Consider the following 23,704-nt stretch of genomic DNA (forward strand, 5'->3'; position numbering starts at 1 on the left):
CAGGGGCCACGGACGACATTGAATATGACCTCAAACCTGACTGGCAACTCGTGTTGATGTCCGAGTAAGTCCTGAAGGGATGCCTGGTCAACTCGCTCCTTGTCAAACATTTTCAGAAGAAAAACATTTCAGACCCACCCAACACAAAATAGATTGTTTCTTTCCCGAACAGAAAAGCAACAAGTACATTCTATACATAACATTGTTCATCAAAATGACATCTACCTCACAGTGTCACGTTTTTATAGATAAATAAATATTTTAAAATTGCCAATGGGAAAATTTCTGCATCGTAATAAATGTGTCGATTTTCCTATGGTTGATAAGGAGAAGTCTAAAAGAAAAAGTATATAGAATAAAAACCCATTAAATTCAGTTAACTGAGAAAAACAAAGTTGTCAGAGATCATAAATGTTTCAATCACATAAAAATTACATTCAGTAATAAGTATTTAAAAATATAAAAGAGAAAAATGTGACCCACTACATCAACCCGGTATTGTGTTGGAATGGGTTGGATGTAGAAAACTGGAAAATGATGTCCGAACGGTTAGGGCTGGGAAATGTAAGGTTTTGTTTTCTCCATTTAAAATACAAACATCATTCTCCTCAATGATGACATTTGTTTTAATTAAGATTTAATATGATACGCTTATGCATCCGTTCACCCCCCCCCCCCCCCCTCCACACACACACACACATACACACACTCACACATATTACTGTTTCGATACGTTTTAAGATACAATTGTAAAAGGTACAATTTTTTTTCTCAAAACGGCAACAACAACAAAAAAGAAAAGAAAATAATCACGCAAACTTGCTTCCAAGAATATAATTTGAGAAACCCCCGTTCAAATCATTCGTAAAATCAAAACAACAGGATTAATATCTAAATAAATAAATCTGAAAGGAACTTAAATTCTCAAAGGAAGAGAGATGGGAAAATCGTGAACGCTGCGACAAATTATAACATTCGTTTGTTCAACGTTAGTGTGGAATGTTGGAATGTGTGGTTTTCACAATGCACTACTTTATATCAACTATGATTATATATTTTTTTTAAATTGAGCTTTTATATAGCGCAAAATCCACTTAACGTGCTCAAAGCGCTTTACAAGGGGTCCCTGGTCAACAGCAACATTTAACATGTAGGACGAGACATGACGCCTGTTAGGCGAATACATTTTCGGACAAAGACAACGCTGTTAACGGCCAGGTACTCATTTTACACCTGAGTGTGGTGAGAGAATGTAAGTAAAGAGTCTTTTCCAAGGACTCGACTATGCGTCGAGCGAGGCTCGAACCAGGACCTTCCGATCCGAAAGCGAGTGTCATACCACTAGACCACATAGCCGCACCGTATATGACCGTATTTTTTGTTTTAAACGACGACACCTACCTAGATACATTACTGGGATTTTGGAAGACCTAATTGTACTTGGCCAATTTTAAAACGATGTCGGTTAATAAATTGGTTTATTTTTAATTACATTATTCAAACTTAATTTTTCTTTGATGATGGCATTCCTTTGTAAGCCGCATTATAAAAAAACGTGTATTCTTTCAAAGTTTTTCTAATATTGTACACAAAAATATTCTTTTTCATAAAAACGAATGTTGGGGAAAAACGAGTTGAGATTATCCGACTTTAGAATGTGATAGAAAGTTGGGCGGAGACAATCAACTGGCGGCAATGGTAGTTATTTTATATTGTGTCTTACTCTCTATTGTGCCCGACAGGAGACTCAATATGTATTGAGTAGCATAGATAATGAAATTCATTGAAATAAATAGTAGTAGGAGAGAAGGTTAGAGTTCAAGTATGGAAAATGTGGAACTAATTAATATCTGATTGATCGACTGATTGACCGATTGATCGATCGATCGATTGATTGATTGATTGATTGATTGATTGATTGATTGATTGATTGATTGATTGATTGATTGATTGATTGATTGATTGATTGATTGACTGATAAAGAGATAGGCCAATATCTCCCTGCATATATTCTGGTCTGATAACCGAAATGAAATATGAGCTTGAACTCACATTTTTGTAATGGGCAATATTGTGTTTTGGTTTCCAACAATCAGCCCATAACAATTTGGGTTATCAGGCCTGCAAATAAACAAACGCCGGCCAAAATGTTTGAGCGGGTACATCATTCTATTCAAAAACAAAGCAGTCCGTTGACGTACAACTAAGAGATCAATTTAAAATGAAATTCAGAAGTTACAATAATAAATAAGCCCTTCGATTCAATACCATTAGATTCTTTTATATGATAATATATTTCAGATCTGGGTCAGTGCTGCATCGCAGATCTTCTTCTCCCTCGGTCCTGGCTTTGGCGTGTTGCTCGCTTTGTCTAGTTACAACAAATTCAACAACAATTGCTACAGGTATGTATCCTGCTCAATAGATGATCTAGCTATGTAGTAAGTATTTCAGAGCCATTAGGTCCATATATATGTATATGTATCCCGGTTTCTATAGCGTAAAATGGACTATAGCATTTGCTTGATACCCTTTGAATAGGACGATGGTCTATCTCAAAGCACTTTTTGCCCGGTCTAACAGACCCAACTACCCAATCACTGCTGGGTGAAGAGAGAGAGAGAGAGAGAGAGAGAGAGAGAGAGAGAGAGGGAGGGAGAGAGAGAGAGAGAGAGAGAGAGAGAGAGAGAGAGAGAGAGAGAGGGAGATCAGAAAAATATTCGACTACATTTGGAATTGATCTCGTGGTCCTTTTGCACGTGGAGCGAGTGCTCTACCCACAGAGTTATCAGGCCGATCTATAATTAGAATATATTATTAGGACTCCCGATTAACGTGTAGGTAAATGTCACAAGATATTCCGCCCCCTTTCTCCACAAAGATTTCAGATCCGTGACGAATCCTACTGGATGGCTGGGATGTCTAACTGCTGACCTCTCTTGATGAGGAGTAGATAGGTACCGTTCAGTATGGGTGACAGTTTGGTCGTTCCGACAAATTTTGTTTTATTTGTACTTGGTGGAGGGGATATGTTTGTATTGTTTGGTTTGGAGTTTGTTTTGTTTTGTTTTGTTTTGTTTTGTTTTGGGGGAGGGGGGGAGGGAGGGTTGTTTGATAGCTTTGATTTTCTTTTATAGTTGTGTTTTGTTTTTGCTTTTTGTGGGGTTTTTTTTTTTTGGGGGGGGGGGGGGGGGGGGGGGTTGCTTTTTTTTTTTTTTTTTTTTTTTTTTGCTTTTATTGTTTTTGTTTGTTTTGTTTTTTCATTTGTTTGTTTTGTTTTTTTTTGTTTGTTGTTGTTGTTTTGTTTTGTTTTTGTTTTCGTTTTTTGCCTTGTTTGTTTTTATGCTTGCTATTTGGAATGTCTTTTTTATGGGGGGGGGGGGCGGGGGTCTTCGTTTTCGATTTCTTTCTCTTATTGTTTTCCATTGGTTTCTTTGTTTTTGTGTATTTCGTGTGTCGAGACCAAACCGCTATTGATCATTATTGTGTAAATTCATCCACTGTGACCAAACTATTATAGCATTTTATCACCAATATGGTTCCACAGTCGTGACGTCACTTCCCTCGTAATGACGCATAGTAACTTAATAACTGGTTCTAAACTATCGGAACAATGGTGGACGCCCTTATGAAATATTTCTCCGACGAGCATAAAAGTGTATCCAGAGGAGAAAAACATTATAAATCTGATCATGTTATGACTTTTATACATTCTGATCACATGACATGTGAAAAGGTTCTAGCCAGAACGAAGAATAAAAAGTACCAATTTTCTTTGTTTAGAACCAAGCTGCTCGTTGCTAGGCGGACGTGACATCAGACTATTGAATCCTATTAATTAATGAATTGTCTTTCCCCAGAGATGCGTTGATCACATCAGGAATCAACTGCCTGACCAGTTTCCTGGCTGGATTTGTCATCTTTTCCGTGCTGGGCTACATGTCCTACGTTCAACACAGATCTGTAGACACCGTCGCCAGGCAAGGTAAGACACACACACACACACACACACACACACACACACACACACACACACACACACCTACGTCATTGCTTTCCCATTTCCACACCGTCCTCTCCTTATAAAATGTGATACACCACCGAAATTCAGCCATTACACTATGGTGAATCAGAGTCTGAAATGCACGCATTGAAAAATTTGTCCACAAAACTCGACCTTCAAATATCGATCGATTTAAATGACTCTCATCTCGGCAAAAATTCTCAAACCTGGGACTTCGCGATCGATGTTTGAAGGACGATTTTTCTGTCCAAATTTTAAATACGTGTCTTTCCAGAGTCCAGCGGAAAAGAGTTGAGAAGTTAAACCGACTGTGTTCATTCTTCTCATATTCTTCTCAACAGGGCATATCAATTCAAAGAAAATGCCATCATCTAGAACTGAAACTCACTTTTTAGAATCTGCAATTTAACTGGGAATTTTGTATCTACACTTCAGGAAGGACGCTATTCTATCGCAAAATATTTCCTGCCGGATCGAACAGACCTAGCTACCCAGTCACTGTTGGGTGGACAGGGGGATCAGAATCAAATCAAAACTGCATCCGAGATCGATGCCAATTCTTTTGGAGGGCGACTGCCCTACCACTGAGTTATCATAACCCCCCCCCCCACACACACACACACACACACACACACACACACACATACACACATACACACACAAAACCAGAAGAAGAAAAAATAGATTAACCTTTGGGAACGGCACTATCTCCCTTTATTAGGGCGAGTTTAATTTGGGGGAGGGCTTTATACAAGTTATATCAACGTGTAGCATGTGCAAGATATTTACTATGATAACAGAGCTTGGTCTTTAACACTTCAACCCACCCAACCCCCCCCCCCCCCACCCCCCACCCCAAAAATAGTTCTGATATGCAAAAATAATCGTGACATATTTCATATTTAGGTAATATATTTGCTATCTTTTTCACCTAGTCGTTCTCTGACTAAATAATAATGCAAGGTCTGGGCAAATAAATATTATATGAGCATTTAAATAATGCTTTCCAATGGCTTTTACCATACCATTGCAGCTTACTTCCCAAGCAGGCCATAAAGGAACCAAATTTTTATGAAGTCTGTAAGTGTCGCCAATAAGTCGTCCCTTTTTGCACCAGGTCTCTAACAATAGCTAAGTTCTCATTCACCCTTGATATTGGATTTTTATTACGAAATCAGACATCGTGATGTGAACAATGCTAGTACTCTTCAGCAGTCGTAGCGTCACTTCCTTCCTAATGGCGCATGGTAACTTAGTAACACTGGCTCTAAACTATCGGAACAATGGCGGACGCCCGTATGAAATATTTCCCCGGCGAGCATAAAAGCGTATCCAGAGGAAACAAAACCCCATAAATTTGATCATGTTTTGACTTTTACACATTCTGATAACAAGGCATATGAAAAGTTCTAGCCAGCATGAAGAATAAAAAGTAATGATTTTCTTTGTTTAGAACCAAGATGGCCGCCATTGCCGGGCGGCATGACATCAGACTACTGAATCCAATTAATCTTAAATCAATTAGGCTCATTCAAGAATAAGTAGGCACAGAAAGGCACATTGAAAGGGACAAGAGCTGCCAATATTCTGCTAAAAGTCCCTACAATACAATAACCCCATCAATCTCCAACCCCCCCCCCCCCCCCCCCCCCACCTTGAAATTCACCGATTTCAGAACGACTTGACTCCGGCGCATGAATATTAATTTATTTTTACTTCCCATTACCAGATGTTGGCCTCATTTTCGTGGTGATTCCTGAAGCGGTGGCGACCTTTTCTGGCACTTCGTTCTGGGCCTGTATTTTCTTTTTCATGCTTATCACCCTTGGACTTGACACGACGGTGAGAGTTCATTTGGTGATCGGTTTTAGTTATTCAGTCGTCATCATTATCATCGTCATTATCAATATCATCGTCATCATAAGCAACAGTATTAGTAGCATACAGCATTGATCTTTTTATCATCATCATCATCATCATCATCGACAACAACAACCTCATTATCATCATCATCATGATCATCATCATCATCATCATCATCATCATCATCATCATCATCATCGACAACAACAACAACAACCTCATTATCATCATCAGCATCATCATCATCATCATCATCATCATCATCATCATCATCATCATCATCATCATCATCAACAACAACAACAACCACATTATCAACAGCATCATTATCATCATCATCATCATCATCACCATTATCGTGTCAGACCCTGTCAAAGTCCCGAATCTGTTATCATTACCTTGTTAGAATCTCGTAAGAGAGATGCTTTATACAAAGGGCATTATCGTCATCATCCTATCGGAGACGTATGTTTAATATAGAAGCCCCAATGAAGTCCTGGAACATTTGACATTGGGTCTCACGTTCTCTCCATACTCAAACCACTATCATCATATTCATTATTTTTACTATTAGTATTATTGTCGTCGATCACCACATCTTACAATAACTATATCAATCAACTAATCCCCTTTAATACATGTTTTCGTGACTACATTTTATATGTCGTAGAATTGTTCTCACTGGCTATTTGTCTTAGATTGCTACTATAATTAATCCCTGAAGAACTAAAAAATATTGCAGTGCCCTCTGTACTAAAGTCACAAGATCTTGTCAGCCTCAAAACTCTGGCCCAAGATCGTGACCAATGGAAACACTTATAAACAACATGAATGGAGAGAGCAGCTATGACTGAATCCCACAATTCTCACAAAGCGTCAGTCAGACTACGAGGCTTTCTAGTACACTACTACTACTACTACTACTACTACTACTACTACTACTACTACTACTACTACTACTACTACTACTACTACTACTACTACTACTATACTACAACTGCAAAGCGCAATTGAGCATTGTAAATTAAATGACTATTGGAGCTATGTAAATTACTGATTAACTGACATTACAACCACACCCATCCCCATCTTCACTAGTATGTAACACCACAAAGCATAGTCCATCAGCCTTTCAAATCCATCAAAGCTTACCCAGAGTTTTGAGTGAAAAAAAAACACAATATCAATTTTTTGGCACATATTCATTAGAACAGAAAGTGAGAACGCAAGTCTTTGACTCGGACTCATGTTTGAAATAATCGCTTTTGTTTCTTGTCTGTGGGTTTTGTTATATTATAACTAACATCATATACATTTGACTATATTATTTTCTCTGTCAGTTTGGCGGTCTGGAGGCCATCATTACAGGCATATTGGATGAATGGACAGTGCTGAGAAAGCACAGGGAACTCTTTGTGGCAGGTCTCATCTTATGGTGCTTCTTGGGATCTCTGGCCACTACAACTTACGTAAGCAATAACTTCTCCATATAATTCAAATAACTGATCTAGCATATAATATAATATTATAGCTTCAAAAAATAACAAAATTATACCAAACGCGGAACGTTTCGGGCTCTAAACCCTTCTTCAGCCAACAACAAATATAATAAAAACATAATACATTACTTTAAAACCAGATAAGGCAGAGAAATGTCCCAAGAATTCGACGGGTTAATTGAAAATAGATCCAGTGATTTGCCTTTACATAATGTTGTCTGTGCTCATACAAGGGAGATAATTGACTCTTGTGTGGACAATCCTACTACATCCACCTTATTCTCCCGACTCTGCACCATCAGGCTTCCAAAATTCTCTGGCCTCTTGAAAAAAATGCACTGAAAGGTCACTAATTAAACTAGCAAACCAGCTACATCTGCTTCGATGTAAAACTGATCACTGAGATTGTATCTCCTCTTGTCTCCCATCTTTGAAGACTCCACATGAAGCAGACCAAACTTGAAGCAAGGAGTTGGTAGGTAGAGAACACTCCGGATAGTCATTCAGCAATAGATGGCAGTGATGGCGAAACGAAGCGAGCTACACAGGTATTACTATCGATGGTATCGGTTTAAGAAAATACTCACCTGATCTTCCCACGTGATCAATCGAGCCAACACACAATACTATGTGTAAAATTTAATGTTTATCGTCTGGTTGAGAGAATTTTGTGAGAAATGATCACGCATCTATCGGTCTAAAAAAATAACAGAGAGCAGAGTTACATACAATCCATTTATTTTCTTATTTAATGAGAGCGATCAATTTAGATATATCGAAGTTGACGTCACTCATTTTTTTGTTAATGTTTTTTGCCATCCACGTTTATGAGTAATTCTCACTAAACTGTATTAACCAGATTATAAGAATGACGTCAAATTCGTTCTATCTATACACAAAGGTCTGAAACGGGATACAATCAAGTCGTTATCAAATTGTCAGGACAATAACATCCTCGTGATATCTATGTCAAAATAAATAATGTTTCACAACGTACTTAGATATAGCAGCCATGTCAAGTTATAGATTAGACTGATACAGGACGATATTGGTCCGGACAATTATCTATGAATTTCAAGGTTAATAGAAGGGGGGGGGGGTGAAACAATCAAAATAAGATAACATGGCCTTCGATAAGATATTGACGTTGAAAGCAAATAGAAAGAATTATTAGAGTTTGCAGGTATGTATGTATGAGTTGAACTGACATTCTTGATATACACTTAGTAAGACGTGGTAAAAGAGGGACAAATATATATAAGATTTTTTAAAGACGTGTTGTTGTTGATGATGATGATGATGATGATGATGATGATGATGATGATGATGATGATGATGATGATGATGATGATGATGATAATGATGATGATGACGATGACGATGATGATGATGATGATGGTGGTGGTGGGGGTGGTGGTGGTGGTGCTAGTGGTGGTGGTGGTGGTAGTGAAAATGGTGGTGGTGGTGTTTTGGTGGGGGTGACGGTGGTGGTGGGGGTAGTGGTGGTGGTAGAATTGATGATCACGATGGTGTTGGTTGTGATGGTGATGGTGGCAATGTTTAGGGAAAATGAAACGCTGTTTCGAACAGATGAGATGAGATGAGATGAATTGGTTTGTAACTTGCAACTCATTGTTACTATGTCGTTCACTTTCGCGTTTTCAAAACGTGTTCAAATTAGTCGATGGAATGGGTCTAGAAAAAAACTAGATTTAAACATATTTATGATTAAAAGCACGTTATTCAATGTTTAAAAATAAAGAGTAGAGATTTTTAACTCGTTGAATAGGCCCACAATCCAAAAAGGACCTCAGACCACAAAGTCGATGTTTTTCACCCCCGCACCTTGCCTTTACTGATAATACCTTTATTCGTATCGTTATTGCCTGAGACTAATTCCATTGTTTTATTATTATTATTATTATTATTATTATTATTATTATTATTATTATTATTATTATTATTATTATTATTATTATTATTATTATTATTATTATTATTATTATCAATATTATTATAATTATTAATATTATCATTATTATTATTATTATCATTATTATTATCATTATTATTATATATTATTATTATTATTATTATTATTATTATTATTATTATTATTATTATTATTATTATTATTATTATTATTATTATTATTATTATTTATTATTATCATTATTATTATTATTATTGTTATTATTATCATTATTATTATTATTATGATTGTTATTATTATCATTATTATTATTATTATGATTGTTATTATTATTATTATCATCATTATTATTGACTTTTTTTTGTCAGGGTGGAATTTACATAGTCCAGCTGTATGACGCCTACGGACCTCCCATCTCCCTCCTACTGATTGTCTTCTTGGAATGTGTGGCTGTCACGTGGATCTATGGTAAATAACTCATTGGTTATTCATTGTCCGGAGGACTGGATACACATTTCTAATGAGTTTTGAACCGGAAGAGAGGAGGTTGTGGTGTCACACTGCTTCCCATTGAGGGAGCACTGCGCCGTATTCACACTGAAAGCAAAGAAGGGTCTTCGTTTCGTAACCTGAAGACACAGGGTTGATAGAACTTATCGTGATATCCAAACTGTTCTTTCTCAAAAAGATAATTTGGTAGATTACGGCTACGGTTACCGAAGGAAAGTGAACAGTGAGTTGTTTGTTCTGAGGTGTCCTCAAGATATCACTACAAAATTAATTCGGATCCTATGTATTATTTAATATTGTTACTGTTCATGTTATTTTGGTGATCGCAGCTGCACTTTGTGACAATTTGTTGTTGTTTTTTTTTTTTTTGTTTTTTTTTTTTTTTTGTTTTTTTTTTTTTTGTTTGTTTGTTTTTGTTTTTTGTGTTTTGTTTCTGTTTTTGTTTTGTTTTTGTTTTTTGTTTGTTTTTTTTTATTATTTTTTTTTTGGGGGGGGGGGGTTTGTGTGTGTGGTTTGTTTGTTTTTTTTTTTTTTTTTTTTGTTGTTGTTCTTTTTTTGGGTTGGGGGGGGGGGAGGAAAGAGCAGGGATTGTATTACGACGGCTACGGGTCGAGGGAAACCCACCATGCTTTGCACAAATCACCACACCAAGTCCGCTCATTTTGCGGCATTGCACATTACTAAGTTATACTTCTTCCTCTGATATAGACTAGCATGGAAATAAATTTTCCCATGTGAATGAATATGGGGAAGTCCATTTCATATTTATTAATCAACGGGTACAGCCTACAAAACTGTTCAAGGTTACATTTCGTCCATGACATGTTGTAGCTGTAAGAAGACTCAGAAGAACGGGACCAATCCATACTGTCGTACTCTGGAATAAACCCATATTTGAAAATTTGGCCAGAAAACTCGTCCTTCAAATATCGATCGGTTATTGATAAGTTACACCATAGGTGATAGAACGCTATGCTTTCCAGCCTCTTTGGTTACACTTGCGTCTGTGTGTTGTTTGCCATGGTAACGCAACTAAGATTACAAACAAATAACTAACCAACAACTGTAAGTACTCCATACAAAATGTAGATAATTGATGGAGCCTATTTGGATATAATATATTAGGACGAGCAGCCAGAATTATCAGCAAATAAATCCATGTGGGCATATTCGGTCAAGTATGGAAATCTGTTTATATTAACGGTATGCATTTAAGTAAAATACTCACTATTTCTGCCCACCAGACTAATCGTATTAATACACAAACTATGTGTAACTTTAAAAGTTTCTAATCTGACAAAGAGAATTTAATGAGAACTGATCGCCCAACTTGCGGTCTAAGACAAATAAAAAGCTGAGTGACGTCATCGTCATTCATTTTATATATTATTTAAGTTATTTGCATTGCAAGGTCTACAAAGCTATTTGTTCCACGTGACCATCTGGGAAAATATGGAACAATGCAGAGCATATTTAACATGATGAACCATCATGGTGCGCCTTTTATATATCTATGTTCTTACTTACATCACATTAAATCTCACTATCCAAAAGGATAGCTCATACGATAGAGGCACGATCTCCCCGGCCAGGCGGAGTTGTCGTACCAGTAAGGTCGCGGGTTCGAGCCCCCATTGCCGCCGCGAATTTTTTATTCTCTATTGTCTTCTGGCACTTTCCTATTCATTCCATTTCTTGTTGTTATCCAAAAGTAAGTACCCTATGTGTTGTTTATTAAAACATGATTGTTTGTATTTTACAGGAGTTGAGCGTTTCTGCCAGGACATCGAGGCCATGCTGGGATCTGCTCCTGGGCCTTTCTGGAGGACCACTTGGACATACATCAGTCCCTTCTTTTTGTTGGTAAGATAGCAGGGGATGGGATAGTTGCAGATTTGGAGAGTTGTGATTTCGTCTCTCTGTCGATAAACTGGTTTTGTTTTGTTTGTTTGTTATTTGTTTGTTCTTTGAGGAGTTTGTTGGGGTTTTTTTACAATAAAAAGTGTATCTAAGATCTAGGGTCTAGATGACGTTTGGGCATGTAAGTATGTTGTTAGTAAAGCCTATTGGATGAATTATAATAATCCATGTACGTCAACATTAAGATAACAAAGGCCACACCTCCTTTTAATAATAGAAAGGCTGCGGGATCTGGTTACGTACTAGTCTAGTAGAAGGCACCAATGCCGATATAAAAACATCCATCAACATGTTACACAAACTTTTTACCAAGATATTGGAGAGAGATAAGGTACCAGTCGAGCGGGAGGAAGGCATCCTCATCAAAGTGTCAGATAAAGGCGTTCTGGGGGATTTCAATAATTATAGAGGAAGAATGCTACCATCAGTGTCTGGTAAAGTCCTTAACCAATTTCTTCTCGAACAGATGAAGTAAGCAGGTCGATCCCAAGCACAGAGAGCAACAGGCAAATCATGTGCTGACAAGAATCACTGTAAAACAGTCACTGGAGTGGAAATTGCAACTCTATGTCAATATTATAGACTATGAAAAGGCCTTTGACTGTGTAGACAGAGAGACATTGTAGAAGCTACGAGGGCACGGTAAGATACCAGAAAATCTTGTCTCTCTCGTCCATGGCACTTACCAGGGAACGACATGCGCATGGCTCATGCTGACAAACTATCAGAAAGCTTTGAGATAGAGATGGGAGCCTGACAGATATGACTACTAACACCCTTTCTGTTTCTCCTAATCATCGATTTGATATTAAAATCGACAACAACATGGAAAAATAATGGAACCCCGTAGACACTCTGGACAGACAATCTTGCTTTTGCAGAGATGCAAGACAAATCAACTCCCCTAGCTACAACATCAGCAAGCACAAAACTCAAAATAAATCACATGACGACGGAGTTGATGAAATTAATTAAACACCACTGCCCAAACACCAGTGACAATGATCGGAGGGCTTATCAGAGTAGTGGATCTTTTACTTATTTTGGAAGTATATTGGACAAAAAAGGGGTTACAGACCTAGATGTAGCATCTAGGAACATACTTTGATGTAACATCTAGGATTGGCAAAGCCCGATCAATCTTCTTAATGAAGAACATCTGGGCTTCAAAAAATAATCTTTTGAAAGACCAAACTGTATATTCTCCAATGTCAAATCAGTTCTCCTTGATGGATCGGAATCGTCGACAAATCAGTGTTCAAGAAGATATTTCTGAACTCATGCCTGACGTGGATCTATAACATAAAGTGTCTGACAGGATAACAGATAAAGAACAGCGTAACGGCACGACAAGGCGCAAGTCGAGCAGCAAATCCGACGGAGAAAGTTGGGCTGAATTGGGCACAGCCTTGGACAGCCAGTACCCAGCATGCCAAACCGGGCACTCCTATACATTCCTCTGAGAAAACGAGAGACGGGAAGGGAAGGCCAAATATCAGCTGAAGGCGCAACACATAGGCTGAACTTAAAAGGAAAAAGGGACAACATGAAAGAATATGGGGAGGCAGCCCAAAATCGAGTTCGTTGGATGAATGTCGCTGATGGCCTACATTCCCATTAGACTACAATGATGCAAACGATACACGAGTCCGTGTGTTGAACATTTGTAATTATGCATGAAGACACGATGTAAAAGTGCTAGAAATCAAAATAAGCAATTTTCACAGTGTATTGCTTCTACGAATCTGTTGAATCTACATTCAAAATGCCTAAAAGGGTAAAGGTTATAATGATTCAATGAGTCCATTAGTTTATTTTTTCGATAACAGTCACTGTGATTATATCTTGACACCCTTAGAAGCAATGATGAAAGACTTATCCATATTGAAGTTTTGAGTCTATCCCTTTATCATTCATTCGTCTTTATGTAAAACTTCCAAGCAGCAATGTTACCATTTTGACATCCCGGCATTCCACAGTTCTTGTTCATCATGTCTATACTGGACCCTCCCATTGTCTCCTATGGGGATTACATCTTTCCTCCCTGGTCCTTTGCTGTCGGGTGGTTACTGGTCTGCGCTTCGCTCATTTGTATCCCAATCTTCATCGTTGTCATCTTCTTCAAAACGAAAGGATCCATGCGCCAGGTTAGTGTATGAATAGGGAATGAGATTAGCGGAAGAGTAGCGTCCCTTGATTGGACGCCGTCGCGAGGACGAGAGACGCGTGCGCACAACCAACATGACGTTCTCTCTCTAATAACTTTTCCGCCGGTGACGTCACAGACTATGGGTGACGTCCAATCAAGGGACGCTACTCTTCCGCTAATCTCATTCCCTATAGAAGGCAATGATTAGGTTGAATCATAAAATGACTTGGTCAATAGATCAAATAGATTTTTATTATCCTTTTCTTTTCTAAAGCATGTCTCGGTAAAATATCAACAAAGGGCATAAATTATGTAACTGGGGCTTCCCGCCTCCGACTGAAATCATCCAAGGTAGAAAATCAATAGTCAAGATGAAATAATATGAGTTAGATTTATCTAATGTTTTATGATGGAAATGATAGGTTTTTGAGCTGCAAAAAAAAAAAACAAAAAAAAAACGAAAATCTTATATTTCAAATCATGTGACTTTAAAGGAAAAATTGGCATCTGTTTCATTCTGACACAATACGAGACTGAGATGATGTGTCATTGAATTGATTCAGTGTCACAAAATATATAGAAATATACAGGTTAGATTTATTAACTCTTACCATAAAGAAGAGAGGGGGAAAGTTTAACGACGCTGAAAAGTCTTGACTGTATAAACAAAAGATACTGTCATTCAGTCAATTAATTATCTTCCCACTTATTTATAATAGTAATATTCTGAACGAAGACGTCTACAATTAAATATTATGATTTCAAACATAGTACGGTATTATATTATTTGATTAAAACAGTATATAAGCAACGGAAAATTCATCTTTTTGTTCCCAGCGTCTGTACCAGATGATCACTCCATGGGAAGTCCCAAACCATCTGCCAAAAAAAGACCTCCCAGTGTACTTGTAATTTCCCTGCACTACATCGCAGTGAGGGAAAAGGGATCTTGGACGCTCAAGGTGTCATAGATGGATGGACACGGAGACGGGAACGAACAGAACGACTGTCATGAAAGAGAGAGGGGTGAATACAGTCTTACTTTTGATGACCGGTGGAATGAATTATATCGACGAAGGCTGACTGACTCACAGCAGTTATAATTAATTTACTATTTTCTACACAATTTGATTTTATATCCTCGCATTATCGATATAATAAAGACAATAAATAGAATGACGATGTCAAAAATGTACAACTTCTGGATACAGAATCTTATAGAAATGAATAAATGAATATAATAATTGTATATGTTTGTGCATATTACCATGAAGTTTGTTTCTAATTATCCGATTACTTTTCTCAGAGTCCAGTCAAAAAGAATTTCAATCCATATTCACATTTCGATGTCCCTAATCTCTGTCATACGGTGGTAGTAACAATCCGGCCATATGACTAAGAAACTGTATGCAAGGGAATTGTCGACTAGATTATCTTGAAGACTGGATAATCCTATAAATGTCTAGGGACAGCGATGATCGGGTTAGCTACAAAGGTACTTGGCTTTTATATATATATATATATATATATATATATATATATATATATATATATATATATATATATTCGGAAATTAAATTATCTAGTATAATTTCTTCTTTATTACGTATACCTGCCAATAGACAAAGGAATAGAATTCCATTTGTCATTCTCCCTTGTAGTCATAAAGAGAATTCCTTCGATCTTAAGTTTTCTAAGCACAAATTTCACGCATGTTGCGTGTGTCATCTAGATCTATCCTCAACAGACGCATAAAACATACAGGTTTTATGATGAACACTATTTCAATAAATGGTAATTCAAAAATCTCTCATTACTGTTATGGGTCATCTGAGTAACAAAAGAAAACAAATCGTGAGTTGTATTCAACAGTTCAACCAATGAGACCACTTGTTTCCATGAGCTCTACTAACGACAGCTCACTAGGCGGTGCAAAAAACAAATAATAACGTCAAAATGCCTGTCCTTTTGGGTTTCAGTGTCAAGGCTATAACTTTATGATGGCTACGGTACAATGCGCAGATTGACAACAAACGTTACACAATCACAATACACACATTAGATTTACACCCTTCAAAAGTGTAAAGCACGTCATTGTTTCGATGCGTTGAAATGTAACACTTATTACAATTATTGACATATTCAAGTATACCCACTCACTCTGTCCACTCTCTCCTCCTGTCAGTACATTGTATAGATGGAACGAAGTTAACTTACCCAACTCTTTGTTATTGAATTTGGACCGCGAGTTGAGTGATTAGATCTCACTGAAATATATGTATAAAAATCAATCAGACCATTAACGTTAAAGTTAAAACCGGAGAGTTCAAGAAAGTCTTTCAGGAAGTCCCAGGTTTGAGATTTTTGACGTGATGGTGGTCATTTTCATCGATCGATATTTGAAGGACGAGGTTTTTGGCCAAATTCTGAAAAAGAGGGTTTTCCCTATGAAGAGATCTGGTATTTAAGACTTTTTATGTATTTATTTCAGGTCAAAATGAGGAAAAGTGTGTTTTGTCATTGTATGACAGTAAAGTGTGTTTGGATACATGACATATGATATTTTAAAATCCTTATTGTTATAACTCATCCATTGAAGTCAAACGTAAAACCACCAATACAACTTTTCGACTATCTAGTCGTCTTTGATTGAAAACAATGCATATTTCATCCAGTCGCTGTATATACATAATATATTATGTCTCCATTTTTTTTTTAATAGCCCAAATTAATTTTAATATTCATTATCTCTCGTCTCCCATTTCTTACTTGAAATGTTATCTTCATTTTGATGAATGGTGTCAAGTTACCATTGCAGAGTTTACTCAATAAAGCAATCAAAGGCATGATTATTTACTTAATCCACTAGTATTTAATCATCCCTTTTCCATCCTCGTTGACCATCTGAGCGTAAGATATTAATGTAACATAAACATTCGTGAGGAGTTCGTTTTCAAATTCTGATGCAGTGTCGTTCTTACATCAATGGTGTTGATGACGTGCCCGATAGAAAAAAGCGTCGCTTAAAAAGCCAAAAAATATTGCCGAAATTTTATCTTCTGCGGTGGTTCTCTGAAGCTGAAATGAACCTGGAAGCCATGAGCTAGGCGTAGTCCAGCCAATGCGAGTGCAATGGATTGAGGACATAAACTCTTGTTCGAGGGTAGAAGTCTTCTTTGAATACTTTTTTTGTTTCAGCTCTACAACAGTTTCTTACAAAGTTACATTTTAACTTAATTTATGGGCAAAACTTTCATTCTCCTATGTTACGTTTTATCCAAATTACGCTGCAATCCATTAGACTTTTCTTTTTTTTTTTCTCAATCCATATTTTAATATCTACCATTTTTATCAACTTATGTTACGTGTTTCACATGCATCAAATGTTTCCTCATTATTTGCCACTTTTTTTTCCAACTTTGTTGTGAAATGAGATTATTCATCAATTTCTGTCTCATAAGATTTGCAGGTTTTATATGAATATCACATTAATTGTATTTGTTACTATCATTGTCATTAATTTTTCACCCATGAAATGAATAGTTCATCATTATACTATAGTTTAAAATAACTAGACGCTATAATTGTTAGTTAGTTCTTTATAAATAATTGGATTTCTACTGTTTATATTTCGTTTTTCCATTTGACACGATGATAATACCATATTATATAATTATCATAAACTGTGACAATATCCACATACCAAGACTCGTTTATGAATACTCCACATAGCAAGACTCGTTTATGAATACTCGATATACCTAGACCCCTTGTCAAATGTGAACTACATCTTTGTTTTACAAAGACATTTGAGAATGCTCAGACCAAGAAACTTTTAGAGACAATAAATTTTCAAAAGTTTCATTGAACAAAAAGTTTTAGACAGGACAAATGTAAGCATTAAAGATGTTTCATTCATTTTAAAAAGAGAAAAAAAAAACGACAATTGTAAACAATATTTGGACAAAATTATCAAGGAAGATAAAAAAAGTAGTCCGTAGAAATTCGTTTTACTCGGCTTTTTCAAAGGTCTTTAAATTTACTCTTGCAAAAAATTTAGTTTTTTTCAATCTTTTCCGATTGCTGTGATATGATGTCATGAGATTAGCGGCGACAGGGACACACCGATGTGTAAGACCTCGATGGGACACACACAACCAAGATTTGATATCGGCAATGATTGATTACGTTATAATGATATAGCAAATTCTATACTTAATCGTGCTGTGAAAATGAAACTTTTCTTTAGTAACAATTTAACTTATTGTTTTTAAAAAACAAATTCCTCATCATCTAAACTAAGCTAAAAAAAGATGTGGTATTTTGGCATGTTCTATTATCTGGTGCATTTTATGTAACATAATGTGATAGATTTAATTATAAAAATGCCTTTTTCAGTCTTAAAGTATAGTTGTGTATAAGGATAAGTTTTGGTCTGGTTTTTCGCTTGAGAATTTTAATGAATATATTTCTTCTTTTTTTTACTCTTTCTGCGTTTAGTCCTTATCATTATGTAATGATATATAATATTATTATTTTCTTGTTTTGACAATGTGGGTTTAGGGCTGCGTGTTATGACATCATAAAAACATATTTATCTATTTATATAATTGTCTATTTTAAAATTCATGCATTTATTGTTTATTTATAAATAAATAGATATAGTTTTCCAAGCGCCTCATCTTGGCTAAAGCTCTCAAACCTGGGTTTAAGAGTTTTTCCAAGATGAGAGTCATTTAAATAGATCGATATTTGAAGGACGAGTTTTCTGGCCAAATATTTAAATACGTGTGTTTCCAGAGTCCGACAGTTAACTGGTTAATTTACATTTTGACCAGAAATAGAAATCGTAAACTTTACCATAAATCGATTCGGATGACCGCCATCTTGTCAACAAGAAGTATCAAAACACTCCATCCTGTAAGACGTCAACAAATGTTAAATATTGACATGTTGGGGATCACTTAAATCGAGCGATATTTGAAATGAACACACGATGGAGTTCAACCTTTAATTTATTGTGTGTAGTATAGTATTGTACAGTGTATGTCTCGTTTCCTATGGTGGAACAAGATATAATGCACAAGCACAAAGCTCTAAATCTATTCAGCAATCGCCGCGGTTTCCAGCATTTTCTATTCATAAAATTATAAAATTATGACATATTGTTTTCAAGGTCTACCCTGTACAACGCTATCGTATTTTATAGCAACTGGTTGGCGACGTCTTGATAAGCTGGCGGTCATTTTAACATCGATTTTGAAATATACGTTTTCTGGCCAAAATGAAAAAAACAACAAAACAAATGGTCAGCGTACGACGAGTATCTAGAATGATCTATGGAACAGAATGTTGAATCTGTGACCTATGACCTTGGCCTCCACTTCATAAGTTTCCGACATAGCCATGGTTTTATGTTATATGAATTCGCTGAATGTCTTTTATACATTTTGAAATAAATTCATGTACAGTAACTAGTCTAGTCTGGTCGTTATCATATGTTGATATTATGTCGTATAACACTTTTGTATACAACTGTATAATCGCAGTATTTATTACAACTTGTGTATTGTAACACTTTTATATGATATACTGTGTCAATAAACATTTGTTTTGAGAAAATGTCTCCACAATTACATCATTTTTATGGTTATCACCCACCTGGTGCTTTCGGGGGTTAAAAAAAAGTTCATCTTTTTAAAAAAAATAGATACTACACATCTCTCTCCCAGCTAAGGACTTCCCGTCAGGATCGGGAAAACTGCAACATGGAAAGGGATGAAGTGAGTAGGAAAGTGCCAGAAGACAATAGATAATAAAAATGTTCGCGGCGGTGACAGGGGTTTGAACCCCCGACCTTACTGGTACGACAACTCCGCCTGGCTGGAGAGAGCGTGACCGGAAAGGGAGAACGTAATGAATGAGAGATAGAAGACGCAGGAAGTGACCTTTTTGCCCACCATAGGTCAGAAGACCTCACCCAGGAGTGAAGCTGAATAACTCCACTCCAGATGGATAGAGGCGGATATAGCAGGGCTTTCGGCCGATGAAGACTTTCTCCGACTAGGGATATGAGAGTTATGTTCTATGAACTGTCACAGCGCGCTACCTCACTTTTAAGTCATGTTTTTGTTTGTTTTTAAGGGTTTTACGCACTTGCAACACATTTAGGTTAAATCAGCGCCAGTAAAAAGGAAGAAAATGGGATAGTAAAAAGCTCTAGAATTACAATTGAAGCACCCAAGAGAAAGACAAAGGGGAACTGGGAACAAATAGGGATCAGATGTAGATTCCAAGAGCATACTACCAATGTACTTAGTTTGAGATCACCTATAAGTCTCATCCTGGACACAAGCACAAAATCCAACAAAGAGGAATACACTCAAATGCTTACATTAAACATTCAAAATAACAAATATAATAATACATAACAGAGAGATGATTTACAAGGGAAAAAATATCATCTCCCAAAACAATAACTATGCATTTGACTGTTTCCCACCCAGCCAGGGTATCCAGCCAGGGCCAGGACAAAACCAAGTAATCTCATTCCAAGACAAAGACAGAAAGTGTGTTGGAAAACAGATATAAGGGGATAGAAGACACAGTATGTACCTCCCTGCCCACTATGGGAGGTCAGGAACCCCACCCAGAAAACGGCGGGGATAACAAAAGATTACAGAGTAAAAGCGTAAATGAGAAAATGAGAATAAAAATGGTTGACAAGAGAATATGATATCCCAAGAGCAACCTTTCCATGTTTTGTCTAAAGTATTAAGAACCCCCCCCCCCCCTTTTCCCTCAATCTAAAAAAAATGGAATGAAAGTACAAACATTAACCAAAGCACGACGGGAATAACAGAACCTGAACGCAGATGATGGGGTCGTTCTTAAGTTAAAGATCAAAATAAATTACAATATTTTTGGGCTTGTTTTTGTTTGTTTGTTTTTTTGTTTTTTTTTTTTTTTGTTTTTTTTAAGGGTTTTACGGCGCTTGCAACACATTAAGGTCATATCAGCGCCAGTAAAAAGGAAGAAAATGGGATAGTAACAAGTTCTAGAATTACAATAAAGCATCCAAGAAAAGGGAAGACAAAGGGGAATTGGTTCAAATAAGAAACATATGTAGATTCCAAAAGCACTCTATCAAAGTACTTAATTTGAGATCACTAAAAGTCTCATCCAGACACAAGCACAGGTCCCCGCTAAGAGGAACACACTCAAATGTTTTACAAATCATATATAATATAAAGAAAGCATAGTACAGTGCATAACAGAGAGATGATTTACAATGAAAAAAATATCATCTCCAAAAACTAACTATTCATTCGATTGTTTCCCTCTCAGCCAGGGCATCTGGCCAGGGCCAGGAAAAAAACAAGTAATCTCATTCCAAGACAAAGACAGAAAGCATGTTGGAAAACAGATATAAGGGGATAGAAGACACAGTATGTACCCCCCCCCCCCCCCCCCCCCATCCAGTACAGCGCTTGCAGCACATTTGGGTCACATCAGCGCCAGTAAAAAGGAAGAAAATGAGATAGTAAAAAGTTATAGAACTACAATTAAAGCACCCGAAGACAAAGACAGAAAGCATATTGGAAAACAAATATAGGGGGATAGAAGGCACAGTAAGTACCTACCTGCCCACTATGGGAGGCCAGGAACCCCATCCAGCTTTTTGGGCTTGACCTGGTGGTTCAATTGCTATCTTTTTTTTAGTTAAAACTGAAAACTACACAACATTTTTTGGTTTTGTTTTTGTTTGTTTTTAATGGTTTTACGGCGCTTGCAACACATTAAGGTCATATCAATCTGGTGTGTTCTGCGCCGACAGGCTGCATTTACTCCTGCTCTGTAAAATTGTTCTTTTTGTGTTGATTATAATGTGACTTCAGTTCTATAAATTAGTGTACAGTTATGTGATATGTTGCTGCATTGATTGAAAATATTTCTACGAAATTTTGGACTTGATTTTGGAAGTTATAATAATATAAATTCTTTTTCATTGTGGATAACATCGTGTTAGTTATTTAAACGTATCCAGATTTATTGTGATAACCAAACTTGCCACACCCCCCCCCCCCTCCCCCAACCACCTTATCATACGAGTATCCATAACAATGACGCCGCGTGATATCATTCAAACTGACAGCAACTCACCAACCCTCGCCTAGAAAAACCACATCCGCTACACGGATCGCTATTTCTCCAACACCCTATGAATACAAACTGTTTTATAAAATACACCAAAGCTCAGTTACTGTGCATTGATACAATATCGCACCATAAGACCATTATTTCTAATGCACTAATCACACACATTTCAAAGCTAGGTATCAGAAACCCAAAATGTGCTTGTGATAATTTTGTGAAGAAATACAAGAGGGGAACCAGGGGAGGTAAGAAGAAGAAGAAATCCCATTCACCAAGTCAACCACTCCCGTCGTCACTACCATCACCAACGCTATCCACACCATGTATCGACACACACACCACCACCACCACCACTACCATCCACACCATCACCGCCAACAGTACCAACAGGACCAACTCAATAAGCCGTCCTCTTACCACTATTCCCTCACCTATGTCGCTACCATCATCATCATCACCATCACCACCACTAACCGAAATCACTAAAAAAGAACTCAGCCCGTCTTATAACATTCCCGTTTACTCAAACGCACGTAGACATACAGCGAAATTTAAAAAAGCGTCAAAAAGACCGCGCAATCTTTTAACCATCATCAACAACAGGCCACCCCCCTGTCTCGTCCACATAAACGCAAGATCCATAAAAAACAAATGTCACGAGATCCATGACCTAATTATAGATCGTCATATTGATATATTGTGCATTACGGAAACCTGGCTTCAGGATAAACAGGATGACCACTACATTACCACCGCCTGTCCCAATACGCATACCTGGAAATCGCTACCACGACCTGGGAGAAAAGGGGGTGGTATTGCCTTTATTTATAGTCTTGCTATCACCAACACCACTTTCACTCCTCTTACAAGAGAAAACTACGAATCTGCATGCCTTACCTTCCAATCCGACTCTGCCACTTTCTCCATCATTACTATCTATCGACCGCCGAATACATCCAATACTAAGTTTGTAGCGGAATTTCAAAATGATATCTTAGACTTCAACCTTAAAAGTTCACCATATATTTTTATTGGAGATTTCAACATACATTTTAATTCCACTTCTCCGACAGTCTCCAAAATCAAGAAAATCCTACACGACAACGATTTACACCAGCACATCACCGAGACAACACACCAGGCCGGCAACATAATTGATTGGGTCATCTCCCCTGTGTCAAGTAATAGAATAAGAAAGACCGAAGTTGTTGACCTAGCGATATCCGATCACAAAGTTTTATTTGTGGATATCGCATTAAAGAAAGTTTATCTCCCGAAACGAAACATAACAACAAGGAATTATAGACAAATTGATATCAGTGGTTTACAAGATAGCATTCGTGACGTCATAAATGAGGTTAAAAATATAAACGACTTCAACAAAGTATTGCGATCTATTATTGACCGTGAGGCACCGCCACAACGTCGGGTCGTATCGAATCGACCACACTCGCGATGGTTCAATTCCGAGATAAAGGAATTAAAGAGAAAAAAGAGACAGGCTGAAAGGAAATGGCGAAAGAGTGGTCTAACGGTATTTAAGGATATCTACAAAGCAGCTAAGTCGGCTTTTTATAACGCCATCACATGCGCAAAAAAGGCCCACTACAACGAAAAATTTCAAAGCATTACATCTTGCAAAGAACTGT

The 23,704-nt window shown here is 37.0% G+C and overlaps 1 protein-coding gene and 1 long non-coding RNA gene across 2 annotated transcripts in view; one reads left to right on the top strand and one right to left on the bottom strand.

Annotated features, from left to right (window-relative positions):
* Positions 1 to 15,416, top strand: part of LOC144968898 (sodium-dependent serotonin transporter-like) — a 49,680-nt gene extending 34,264 nt beyond the window's left edge. Inside the window, exons 8-15 of the mRNA XM_078907726.1 lie at positions 2,302 to 2,405; positions 3,861 to 3,985; positions 5,754 to 5,866; positions 7,228 to 7,356; positions 9,688 to 9,787; positions 11,592 to 11,692; positions 13,729 to 13,896; positions 14,736 to 15,416. Coding sequence (XP_078763852.1) covers positions 2,302 to 2,405; positions 3,861 to 3,985; positions 5,754 to 5,866; positions 7,228 to 7,356; positions 9,688 to 9,787; positions 11,592 to 11,692; positions 13,729 to 13,896; positions 14,736 to 14,810 — 915 coding nt within the window. The 3' untranslated portion in view covers positions 14,811 to 15,416. The remainder of the gene's footprint in view (positions 1 to 2,301; positions 2,406 to 3,860; positions 3,986 to 5,753; positions 5,867 to 7,227; positions 7,357 to 9,687; positions 9,788 to 11,591; positions 11,693 to 13,728; positions 13,897 to 14,735) is intronic.
* Positions 1 to 23,618, bottom strand: part of LOC144968899 (uncharacterized) — a 25,966-nt gene extending 2,348 nt beyond the window's left edge. The window contains exon 1 of the long non-coding RNA XR_013644691.1: positions 22,953 to 23,618. This is a non-coding gene — a long non-coding RNA (uncharacterized LOC144968899). The remainder of the gene's footprint in view (positions 1 to 22,952) is intronic.
* Between the last annotated feature and the right edge of the window lie 86 nt (positions 23,619 to 23,704).

The sequence above is a fragment of the Berghia stephanieae genome, chromosome 3 (genome assembly GCF_034508935.2).
Source record: "Berghia stephanieae isolate SIO BIC M18660-M18661 chromosome 3, UCSD_Bste_1.3, whole genome shotgun sequence".
Lineage (NCBI taxonomy): Eukaryota > Metazoa > Mollusca > Gastropoda > Nudibranchia > Aeolidiidae > Berghia > Berghia stephanieae.